Here is a 12,831-nt window from a genome sequence, read left to right as displayed (position 1 = left end):
CCTTGCTATCTCCTCCCCTTCCTCAGTCCCCCTGCTGTCTCCTCCCATCCCCCAGCCTTCGGGCTCCTCCTCCTTTTTTCTTTCTTGTCCCCGCCCCCCCCCCCCCCCCCCCCCCCCCATCCCCGATCAGTCTGAAGAAGGGTTTCGGGCCGAAACGTTGCCTATTTCCTTCGCTCCATAGATGCTGCTGCACCCGCTGAGTTTCTCCAGCTTTTTGTGTAACTCTACTCCCCTCCCTGATCCCTCTCATGCTTGGCCGTAGATCTGTCTCCCTTGACCTTCAACGTGTTCAATGCCGCCCTCTCCACAGCTCTCTAGTTTAGAGAATTCCAAAAAAAAACCCCCATTGAGGACATGTTTATAATCAGTAGCAAACCACAGCTGCCGACCAACAGTCATGCTCGAGATGATGTTTCAAACAGGGAGGTTCTAGAATGTGGCCTGATAAAGGGGCACAAGATTCTGGCAGTTGAGATGCTTGGAGGAATGGATCGGTGAACGCAGAATAAAGGTGGGATCAGTATCGGCGAAACCAGTGCAAGAGTAAGAGGCCAACACAGTAGATTAGAAAATAGACCCCCCAATAAAACGAGATGGAATATGGTTTGAAAACACTATAAAGGAAAGCAAGGGTCATGTGTTGCTTGAGGTGATAAGTCAGTAGATATTGAGAGTGGCTGGGCGACATTTTAAATTTGGATTTGCCTTAAAAGATTCCCAAAAAGCAACAGCAAGATACAAGGTGTTTGTTTTTGCGGGGTTTATTCTGAATTGCGAAGGCTTTATTTAAGTCAAATTGTAGGCAGGTTCCCTCATTAACCCTGGACATAGTAGAGATGTGAAAGGTGAGTTAGTCTTCAAATGGCAGGCAAGCTAGACTAAAGGGCCTGTCCCACTGTACGAGGTAATTCAAGAGCTCTCCCGAGTTTAAAAAAAAAACCAAACTCGTGGTAAGCACGTTGAATGTACGTAGCGGGTACGTCGGAGCTCGGGACGTCTCTTAGCGGCTCGTAACGCTAACGGCAGGTACTCGGGAAATGCGGTAAGCTCGTGAAGACTCGTGAGGATTTTTCAACATGATGAAAAATGTCCACGAGAGCCCCGAGTACCTATGAGCGGCTATTACCGTAATTCTCAGAATTTGAATCAGGGGAAACTCGGGAGAACTCTTGAATTAGCTCGTACAGTTGGACAGCCCCATAAGAATCGCAGGGTCTGTGTTGCTACATTTGTTTACAGTGTGTCCTCAGAAATATTTTGTCAAATCTGTGTCCTCAGAGATATTTTGGCAAATTCTGAAATAATATCCATTGGTTATTATTTAACACCAGAGGAAGGTAATAGTTACGTTATTTAACGTCAGTCTTTAGGAACAAAGTTAAAGAAAATATTCAAGGATTAGTGTAATAGACTCACACAACGTGTAAACAGGCCCTTCGGCCCAACTTGCCCACACCCATCTACACTAGCCCCACCCAAATGTGTTTTGCCCATATCCCACTAAACCCGTCCTGTCCATTTACCTGTCTAAATGTTTCTTAAACGTTGCGATAGTCCCTGCCTCAACTACCTCAGCAGCTCGTTCCATACACACACCTTTGTGTGAAAAAGTTTCCCCTCAGATTCCTATTAAATCTTCCCCCCCCCCCATCACCTTACACCTATATCCTCTGGATTAGATCGATTTTGAAAGTTAGGGGAATGAGGCGTGAGTTCTATGTTAACATTAATTCTTATTAATTATTAATAAGAAATATTTGTATTTACAACCAGTATAAGGCACTGGTCTCTCCGCATTTAGAGCATTGTGAGCAATATTGGGCACCGTACACCTGAGGAAGGATGTGCTGGCTCGGGAGTGGGTCCAGAAGAGGTTTACAAGAATGGTCCCAGGAATGAGTGGGTTAACATACGCTGAGCGTTTGTCGGCACTGGGCCTGTACTCACTGGAGTTCAGAAGGATGAGGGGGGGGACCTCATTGAAACTTACCGAATAGTGAAAGGCCTGGATAGAGTGAATGTGGAGAGGATGTTTCCACTAGTGGGAGAGTCTAGGACCAGAGGTCGTAGCCTCAGAATTAAAGGACGTTCCTTTAGGAAGGAGATGAGGAGGAACTTCTTTAGTCAGAGGGTGGTGAATCTGTGGAATTCATTGCCACAGAAGACTGTGGAGGTCAAGCCAATGGATATTTTTAAGGCAGAAATAGATAGGTTCTTGATTAGTGCAGGTATCAGGGGTTATGGGGAAAAGGCAAGAGAATGGGGTTAGGAGGGAGAGATTAGATCAGCCGTGATTGCATGATTGAATTCCGCCATGATTGGCTGAATGAGGCCATATTCAGCCATGATTGATACGATTGACTATTCCAAGTCATCGGTAAACTTGATGGGCCAAATGGCCTAATTCTGCTCCTATCAATTATGAATATATTTTATTCTATCCAAAAACAATTCACTAGGTTGTACTGTGAATGAAGTATTCTAGAAACATAGACATAGACATAGAAACATATCTAATTTACTCATGATGGTATTGAGGATGGAGATATCAGTAGATGTGTCATCTAGAAGAGGGCAAATTAAATTTAGCCAAATAGGTGGCTGCTAGCCAAAATCAATAACGTGAGCAATTAGAAGTCCAACTCTCTGTCAATAACTGAATTAGAATGTAAAACACCTGCTTCTTCATGATGCTACTGCAAGTAGAATTTAGTTTAGTTTAGTTTAGAGATACAGCGTGGAAACAGGCTCTTTGGCCCACCGAGTCCGCACCGACCAGCGATCCCCGCACATTCACACTATCCTATACACACTGGGGACAATTTTCATTGATACCAAGACAATTAACCTACAAACCTGCTCGTCTGTGGGAGTGTGGGAGGAAACCGAAGTTCTCGGAGAAAACCCACGCGGTCACGGGGAGAACGTACAAACTCCGTGCAGACAGCGCCCATAGTCGGGATCGAACCCATGCCTCTGGCGCTGTAAGCGCTGCAAGGCAGCAACTCTACCGCTGCACCACAGGGCCGCCCTTTATTATAAAATCTGCATTTTAGCGAGGTAAACCATGCAACCATTGGAGGTATCTGGCAGGCTCTCTATAGACAAAGATAGTCATCGTTTCAGGGATTCTGATAAAGACCTGAAACATTAAGCTGGAAAGAGTGCACATTAACGAGGATGCTGCCTGGACTCATAAGGTTATAAGTGATAGGAGTAGAATTAGGCGATTCAGACCACCGTCTACTCTGCCATTCACTCATCGCTGATCTATCTCTCCCTCCCAACCTCATTCTCCTGCCTTCTCCCCATAACCTCTGACACCCGTACTAATCAAGAATCTATCTACCTCTGCCTTAAAAGTTTCCACTGTCTTGGCCTCCGCAGCCTTCTGTGGCAAACAATTCCACAGATTCACAACCCTCTGACTAAAGAAATTCCTCCTCATCTCCTTCTTAAAAGAATGTCCTTTAACCCTGAGGCTATGACCTCTAGTCCTAGACCCTCCCACTGGTGGAAACATCCTCTCCACATCCACTCTATCCAAGCCTTTCACTATTCTGTACGTTTCAATGAGGTCCCCCCTCATTTTTCTAGACTCAAGGGTCCTGAGCTGTATGGAGTGGTTGAGTAGGCTCAGACTTTAATCCTTGGAGTACAAGAGGCTGAGGGGTGATCTTATAAGGGTGTATAAAATCATGAAGGGAATAAATAGGATGACTGCCCAGAGTCTTTTACCTCCGGGTGGGGGATTCAAGAACCGGAGGACATATGTTGAAGACTATTAGTTGGATGTAATTAAGTTGGAAAGGGCAGAGTCACCAGAAAAACACCAGAGTTTCCTGACATGAGTTATAGGGAGAGGCTGGATGGGCTGGGAATCTTTTCTTTGGATCGTAGGAGGATGAGGGGTGACCTTATTGAGGTGGTACACAAAAATGCTGGATAAACTCAGCGGGTGCAGCAGCATCTATGGAGTGAAGGAAATAGGCAACGTTTCGGGCCGAAACCCAAAACGTTGCCTATTTCCTTCGATCCATAGATGCTGCTGCACCCTGCTGAGCTTCTCCAGCATTTTTGTGTACCTTCGATTTTCCAGCATCTGCAGTTCCATCAACATGTACAACTTCGAGTACAACACAGTCCTAAATTATATTTGATGTGCCCTTCTGCTCCAAGTGGCACAATTGCAGAATTGGACTACGTTAGAGACTCACTAGAGGATTTTTTTTTTATCACGCCAATACTCTAGAATCGATTCAGTGCATCAGAGACTGGGAAGTCCAAGCAACCCTGACCACAGGCTGATGACAAAGACCTCGGAGAATCACAAGGATGAAGCAGTGGCAACCTTCCTGTGCTGGTCCATATTCACCACCGCCTTTTGCTGTTTCCCCTTCGGAATAGCTGCGGTGGTTTACTCACGCAAGGTTAGTTCTGGACTTAAATGAGTTCTGTCAAGCTTCCGATAAGGTAAATACTGAGATCAAGAACGCCGAACGTTAAATGACAAAACGAGTAATATATTTTAACCTGCACTTCAATCCATTGAGATCCATCCAAGGAAAGCTATGTGGGGTGGCATTAGAGTTGCTGCCTTACAGCGCCAGAGACCCGGGTTTAGTTGGATGATCTAGTTGGATGATCTAGAGTTGTTCTAGAGTTCGTACATTCTCCCCGTGACCTGCTTGGGTTTTCTCTGGGAGCTCTGGTTTCCTCCCACATTCCACAGGTTTGTAGGTTAATTGGCTTGGTGAAATTGTAAAATTGCCCCTGGTGCGTGCAAGATAGTGTTAGTGCGTGTGGATCGCTGGTCGGCGTGGACACGGCGGGCCAAACGGTTTGTTTCTGCTCTGTACCTCTAAACTAAACTGCGCTATGTTTAAAGAAAGCTAAGGTGAGGGGGGGGGAGATTTAATACAAACCTGAGGGGTAATTTTTTCACACAGGGGGGTGGTGGGTGTATGCAATGGAGCTGTCAGAGGAGGTAGTTGAGGCATGGATAGGAAAGACTTAGAGGGATAGTGATAGGGTGGCAAGGTGGCGCAGCGGTGGAGTTTCTGCCTTACAGCACCAGAGACCTGGACTCTACCCTGACTACAGATGCTGTCTGTACAGAGTTTGTACGTTCTCCCTGTGACCATGTAGGTTTTCTCCGTGTGCTCTGGCTTCCCCACACATTCCAAAGACGTACTGTAGATTTGTAGGTTAATTGCCTTCGGTAAATTGCCCCTAGTGTGTAGGATGGAATTAATGCATGGGGATCGCTGGTTGGCACACACTCGATGGGCTGAAGAGCCTGTGTCCGCGCAATATATCTAAAGCAAAGATATCTAGTATCTTTGATCTAAAGTCTGAAGGATATTGCCCAAAAATGCAGGCAAATGGGATTAGTTTAGATTGGGCATCTCATAGAAACATAGAAACATAGAAATTAGGTGCAGGAGTAGGCCATTCGGCCCTTCGAGCCTGCACCATCCATTCAATATGAAAATGGCTGATCATCCAACAGTATCCTGTACCTGCCTTCTCTCCATACCCCCTGATACCTTTAGCCACAAGGGCCGCATCTAACTCCCTCTTAAATATAGCCAATGAACTGGCCTCAACTACCTTCTGTGGCAGAGAATTCCAGAGATTCACCACTCTGTGTGAAAAATGTTTTCCTCATCTCGGTCCCCCTTATCCTTAAACTGTGACCACTTGTTCTGGGCTTCCCCAACATCGGGAACAATCTTCCTGCATCTAGCCTGTCCAACCCCTTAAGAATCTCGGTTGACTTGGACGAACTGGGTCAAAAGGCCTGTTTCTGCGCTGTGTAACTTTCTGCTAACAATATACTGTGGGTATCTTGGGTATCTAGGATCCGTCTGTGGATGGTGCAGTAATGGGATTATTCATCGTTCCACTCTGCAGCAAGACAGATGTGCACACTGTTGACTGTTAATTCAGCTGTTTACAATCTTCTGCAAGTTGCAATAACTAATCATAGTTGTGATTATAATTGTTCCACTCCGACAAAGAGAAAATTACAGAAGAAGAAAAAAACCCAGCACTAGCATTGCTGATGAGTAACGTTGGAGGCGTGCGGACTTGTGGAGATGGCTGGACCTCAGCAGCGTTTGTTGGAGTTGGTAGATTGCAGCGTGGCAATATTTATCTCCTTCAGAACCACTCTAAATGAAAATCAAAGGGAATAGGTTTGAAATGCGTTCACAATCTGGATCTCTCCACCTCTTCATTTTAGTTTAGTTTAGAAATACAGGACCTTCGGCCCATCGAGTCCACACCAACCAGTGCTCCCCGCAGATTAACATTATCCTACACACAGTAGGGACATTTTTTACACCACACCAATTGACCTGCCAACCTGCACGTCTTTGGAGTGTGGGAGGAAACCGAAGTTCTCGGAGAAAACCCATGCAGGTCACGGGTAGAACCTACAAACACCGTACAGACAAGCACCCGTAGCCGGGATCGAACCCGTGTCTCTGGCGCTGTAAGGCAGCAAATCTCCCGCAGTGCCACCGTGCTGCACTTTATACTAAAACCTGCATTTTAACAAGGTAAACCCAACCCATCCACTGGAGCTATCTGGCACCTCTGATGTTCTGGCCACAGTTTGGTGGTGTCACTGGACCATCTTCCCAATGCAGCAACAAGACGTGGGCATACTGTAACTGGCTGTAGCTCTGCGGTATCCAAGGCACAAGGACAGACTGGAATACTAATCACAATATCAATGAGAAAAACAAAGTGCCCTCAGTACAAAAGCGCTGGCCCAGGCAGCACCACACAGTTTAGTTGTTGGCCGCTATGCTATGCTACACACACACACACACACACACACACACGCACACACACACACACACACACACACACACACACACACACACACACACACACACACACACACACACACACACACACACACACACACACACACACACACACACACACACACACACACACACACACACACACACACACACACACACACACACACACACACACACACACAGATTCCCTATGAATCTTATGCATGAGTAGCTTACAACACAGCGGTATGAACATTGAATTCTCCAATTTAAAAAACTGACTCCCCTTCCCCCTCTCTCTTTACCCTCCACCAGCATCCTCCCATTTCTCCCATTATCCCACTCCACCACCACCTCCCCATTCCTTCCAATAGACCGGGTAGACGCACAGAGTCTCTTGCCCGGAGTAGGTCAGTCGAGGACCAGAGGACATAGGTTTAAATTGAAGGGGAAAAGATTTAATAGGAATCTGAGGGGTGACTTTTCCACACAAAGGGTGGTGGGTGCATGGAACGAGCTGCCAGAGGAGGTAGTTGAGGCTGGGACTGTCCCAACGTTTAAGAAACAGTTAGACAGGTACATGGATAAGGATAGGTTTGGAGGGATATGGACCAAAACGCAGGCAGGTGGGACTAGTGTAGCTGGGATATGCTGGCCATTGTGGGCAAGTTGGGCCGAAGGGCCTGTTTCCCCGCTGTCTCTCTATGACTATGACTCTATATCTCCCTCCCTTTGCCTTTGCAATTCACTCCTCTTCTCCTCGTCATCTGAAGGAGCACTTTTGCCTCCTGTTCACCTCTAACTTTGTCACTTACTCCACCCATCTGCCAAACACCCAACTCCCTCATCCGTATTCACCTATCACTCACTAGGCTTTTCCCCACTCCCCTCCCACCCCAACTCTCTTTTAAAACTTTCTCACCCCGACTGCAAAGAGTCTGAATGAGGGCCCTGACTCGAACTGTTGCTTGAGCATTCCCTCCACGGACGCTGCCTGACCCACTGAGTTCTCCCGCATTTTTGTGTTTTCCTCAAGATTCCTTGTGAATATTGCTCCAAGCATGTGTCAAGTTGCAGCATACCTTTCAGTGGTGCCCCAGGCTTTAGTTTTTAGTTTTAGCTTTAGTTTTTCAGCGATCACCCCTTTACACTAACACCATCCGACACACATGAGTGACAATTTACCATTTTACCAACCCAATTAGCCGACAAACCTGTACGTCCTTGGACTGCGGGAGGAAAACGGAGATCCCGGAGAAAACGCACGCAGGTCACGGGGAGAATGTTGAAACTGCATAGAGACAGCACCCGTAGTCAGGATCAAACCCGGGTCTCTTGTGCTGTGAGGCCAGAGAGGCCCAGAGTGGCATCACCCTGGAGTTGGTGCAGAGATCGCATGTCCACTTCTTGTCCTCCAGCTTCAGGGACAGTTTCTTCCTAGCTGTTATGAACCATCATATCAACGTGGAGTCTGGTCCTGAGCTACCATCTACCTCATTGGAGACCCTGAAACTATCTTTAATCAGACTTTACTGGACTTTATCTTGCACTAAACATTATTCCTTTCATCATGCATCTGTACACTGTCACAGCTCAATTGTAATCATGCATAGTCTACCCACTGACTGGTCAGCATGCAACATAAAAGCTTTTTACTGGACCTGCAACACTAAACTAAACTAAACTAAAATATGTTTCTACTTTTATTCCTTTTGCCCGTATTACTTATAAAGTCTGAAGAAGAGCTCCGACTCAAAACATCACTCATCCTATTCTCTAGCGATGCTACCTGATCCGTTGAGTTACTCCAGCACTTTATGTCCATCGTCGGTACAGGCCAGCACGTGCAGTTCCGCCCTACGCATTTTTGTGGGATTTTTGTTTTCCACTCACTCCTGCACCCTGCACGGTGGGATGGGGAGTGGTGGGGGCTCAGAATATGTGAGCTCACCTTCAGACGGGAGTTAGCACAAAAGATGTAACAAATTTGCACTCAGTCTCATCTCACCCATGAGCAGCCAAGAAGGGCAGCCCAGCTGCCTGGAGCAGTGCTTTCATTACAACTCTGATGCTGAGAAGATTTATCAACATGAAACAAGTGACATCTTCAAAGCTTTTTGGAAGGGAGCTCAATTGCAATGATAAAGCAGAGATTGGCAAAGCACCTTCATCTGCACTGTGAAATCGAGCTTGATCAAGAATGCCAATTCCGTTGAGTTTGATGCATTGGATGAACAAAAAAAACAACTGCAGCAGATTTTACAAAAGTTTAGTCTAGTTTACAGATACAGAGCCCTTCGGCCCACCCTGTCCCTGCCGACCCATACACTAGTTCCATGTTATATCCCACTTTTGCGTCCTGCATATACAGAGAAGCCAATGAACCCTCAAAGCTCAACGTCTTTGGGATGTGGGAGGAATCCGGAGCACCCGGAGAAAATCCACCTGGTTACAGGAAGAGCGTATGTACTCCGCACAGGTAGTACCCGAGTTCAGGGTCAAACCTGGGTCTCTGATGCTGTAAATCAACAGCTCTACTGTTGCAGCAAGTGTAGAAAATGGAGCAGGCGTTGGCCATTCAGCTCTTTGAGCTTACTCTGTGATTTAATACAATCATGGTTGGCCATCTATTTCGGTGCCCGGTTCCTTCTTCATCCCTTGTCTGAATTATTTATTTCCATGAAAAATTATCCACCTGCAGGAAGATGTTTAATGACCAGGCCTTCACTACCTTCCATGGGAGAGAATCCCACAGGCGGGATTCCACAGGGGATTATTATTGATGATGCTTCTTGATCGGCATGGGAAAGTTGGGCCAAAGAGCCTGTTTCCATGCTGTACGACTATCCCTATAATCACCCCTCAACCTCCTGCGCTCCAAGGAATACAGTCCTAGCCTGCCCAACCTCTCCCCGTGTCAAAGTTCGTTTCTTAAAAGCAGATAGCAACAAAAACTGTTAAAGGTAAAAACCATGGCAACTTTAATTGATTTGTCAGACGGGAGTGGCAATAGATCTACAATGAGCACAAACATTGCTCAGTGCTCCTCGGGCTCCCACTCACAGAACTCACGCGAGTTAGTACAATTATACATGTTTCTTATCAGTAAAACGCTCCTACCAAGTCTGAATATGGCATGACTGAAAGATTCTGTAGCCTTTCACAATATAGGAAAAACCGGGTCCAAATCAAGCTCATCCAATAACAAGTTATTACTTATCTCTGGAGCGTCAGCTATTTTTTTTCAATCTTGGCTTCTTTATGGCCTTGAAAAGAAGCACATGTTATTACTCCAGGCTGCCATCTTAATGTCTGTATTGAAAAGACAACCTGTCCTCCATATTGTGTTCCATATAATTTACAACGCCATTCAGACTTGGCACCGAGCCATTCTTTTGTTCTACTAGTCCATGCTTTTGCAGAAGAACGACTCCATTTTAGATTTGACTATTAGATTTGACTATTAGCACTTTCACCTGCATCTCATGTCCTCGTAAATCATCCCTGCACTCTTTTGAATTTGATGACATGTGACAATTACGATAGATTCAAGTTTGCGGATGAAATTGGTCTGCCAACAGTCATAAAACACAAGCTACATGAAATATGAAATTAAATTGAGTGGAAAGGATTAGGGATGTACATCGATTGGGCGGGGAGGGGAGTCAGTCTCAGTCTATCCCACAACAGAAGGGCGAGGAGTTGTGCAGTTTGATAGCCACAGGAATTAAGGACCTCCTGTGGCATTCTGTGCTGCATCTTGGTAGAACCAGTCTGCTGCTGAAAGGTCCTCGTCTGGTTTTGTCCAAGATGCTCCGCAGTTTGAGGGGCATCCTCCCCTCCAAGACCACCTATGGCGTTATGGCAACTGTGATTCAGGTTTGTTTTGTCTGTACTTTCAGGCGAAAGGAGCCCTGGACCAAGGGAACACGGAGGAAGCTAGATGGGCCTCTGGTGTCACTAAGAGACTAAACATAGTCGGATCTGCATTTGGAATCATTATCATCACAGCCATAATCATTTATGTGGCTGTTCACCACCTTCGCGAGAAAGCTCAAATATGAAGGATTTATACTGATACTTTATTTTTGCTATTCCTTGTTCACAAATGATTTTAATGGGGGGGAAAATTATCATCTAGGCAATGCTTCATTACGAATCATTTGCAATAATCCTCAGCCCTTTGTATGATGTGCGGGATGTGTATTTCACTCAATCCAGTTGTAATGTGGATGGATGTTGGCGATGTGTAACTTCACAAAATATACAATGATGATACAATCTAGCTAAGAATCCTGGCCTTTTGTTTTGTGATTTATTTGTTGCAAAGAATAAAGCTCACCGACAACGTGCGTTAATAAGGCAAACGTAAATGTAATATAATTAATAGCTTTTCACAGAACCAATGATCAAATTGCAGCAGTTGTTCACAGTGTCATACTGTTTATAAGAGGTTAGGCCAATTAACCCATTGTTGACAGTATTTCTATGAGTTTTGTTTAGTTTAGTTTAGTTTATTGTCACGTGTACCGAGGTACAGTGAATGGCTTTTTTGTTGCGTGTTGTCCAGTCAGTGGAAAGACAATACATGATTACAATCAAGCCGTCCACAGTGTACAGACACCAGAACAAAGGGAATAAGGTTTAGTGCAAGGTATAGTCCAATAAAGTCCAATTAACGTTAAGCAGGAAAGAACAGTAGACACTGGTTTACACTGTAGATCGATGCAAAATGCTGGAGTAATTCAGAGGGTCAGGCAACGTCTCTGGAGATAGGTGACGTTTCGGATCGAGACCCTTTTTCAGACTGATTGGAGGGGGGTGGGGGGGGGAGGGGAAGAAGGGGTCTGAATGAGGATCTTGACCCGAAACTTCACCTATCCATTTTCTCCAGAGATGTTGTCTGACCCACTGAGTTCCTCCAGCACTTTATTGCCCTTTATGAGAATAGTGAGAAGAGGTTACACTAAGATTGACTAGATGACAGAGGCTTGAGGGAGCCAATGCGCCCCAACAATGGAATCTGCCGTGTTGCCCGAGGAGTCAAGTCCTTCGTCATTCCCCAGCTGCCTGGAAATTCAAAATGATGCCCGTCAGGAACTAATAGTGTAAGAATTACTGGTAAAGCAGTCATCAATAACTAAGGGGGGGGGGGGGGGGGGGGGGGGGGGGGAAGAGGAGGGGATGGGGGGAGAAGGGGGGAGAGGGGGGAGAAGGGGGGGGAGTGGGGGAGAAGGGGGGGAGAGTGGGGGGAGCTATTGGGGCAAAAAAGTCAGCACTCTTTGCATGGCGACTCTTTGTATACCTAGGTATGCAAATCGAAGCATCTCACTGGGACTTGTCACATGTAACAATAGAATTATCTCAAATCTCAAACCTCAATTGAATCTGAAAATGCTGGAACTGTTGGGCAGTTTTCTCCACAGCGATGGATAGGGGAAAAAAGCCAATTATTTCAGGTTTAAGACCTTCAATAAAACTCGCTGGTGATAATGTGGATTGGACCAGGTTCTGCTCCAGTCCCTGCGTTCTCACACACAAACGGCGGGGATCGCTGGTTGGCATGGACTCTGGTGGGCCAAGGGCCTCTGTATCTGTAAAACTAAAACTAAAACAAACTCATTATTTACGTAAAGCGCGTCAAATACAGTGAACACAGGAAACAACCTAGGAGAACAAACATTCATCAACTCCTTAGATACAGATTATTTATTTCATGTCTTGTTCACTGTAGCAGCCACTTAAGCATTTTTCCTTCTTCTGAATGGTCTTATAAACCATGCACCTCCGAAAAACACAGAAGGGTAAACACAGCCCAATTCCAACCCATTACAGACAAGCAAACAGTTCTGTTACCCTTTCAACCTTATTTTATTGTTTTTCTGATTGCCATTTGTTCTTTGACAACAGAGAACTGAATCTGACTAAAGTAGACCGCAGTGTGTCAGTTACACAGGCTCAGTTTCAACCTTCTCTACAGCACATAATTATTAAAACACGAGAAGACATTATG

General features: G+C 45.7%; 1 protein-coding gene across 1 annotated transcript; it reads left to right on the top strand.

The window, feature by feature from the left end:
• Positions 1 to 515: 515 nt before the first annotated feature.
• On the top strand, positions 516 to 11,134 carry LOC129712316 (proline rich transmembrane protein 1B-like). Its single transcript, XM_055660648.1, has 3 exons — positions 516 to 543; positions 4,253 to 4,430; positions 10,721 to 11,134. Exons 2-3 carry the CDS (start codon positions 4,308 to 4,310, stop codon positions 10,880 to 10,882), a joined length of 285 nt encoding a protein of 94 aa, XP_055516623.1. The 5' UTR covers positions 516 to 543; positions 4,253 to 4,307; the 3' UTR covers positions 10,883 to 11,134.
• The last annotated feature ends 1,697 nt before the right edge of the window (positions 11,135 to 12,831 follow it).

Source organism: Leucoraja erinacea, chromosome 32 (assembly GCF_028641065.1).
Source record: "Leucoraja erinacea ecotype New England chromosome 32, Leri_hhj_1, whole genome shotgun sequence".
NCBI lineage: Eukaryota > Metazoa > Chordata > Chondrichthyes > Rajiformes > Rajidae > Leucoraja > Leucoraja erinaceus.
Note: the sequence above shows the minus strand (reverse complement) of the source record. Positions and strands in the feature narration are given on the sequence as shown.

Excerpts from the sequence above, each read along its gene's own strand:
- LOC129712316 (XM_055660648.1), top strand. The coding sequence starts at position 4,308 with ATGACAAAGACCTCGGAGAATCACAAGGATGAAGCAGTGGCAACCTTC. Across the intron at positions 4,431-10,720 it reads CGGTGGTTTACTCACGCAAG|GCGAAAGGAGCCCTGGACCA; the intron begins GTTAGTTCTGGA and ends CTGTACTTTCAG.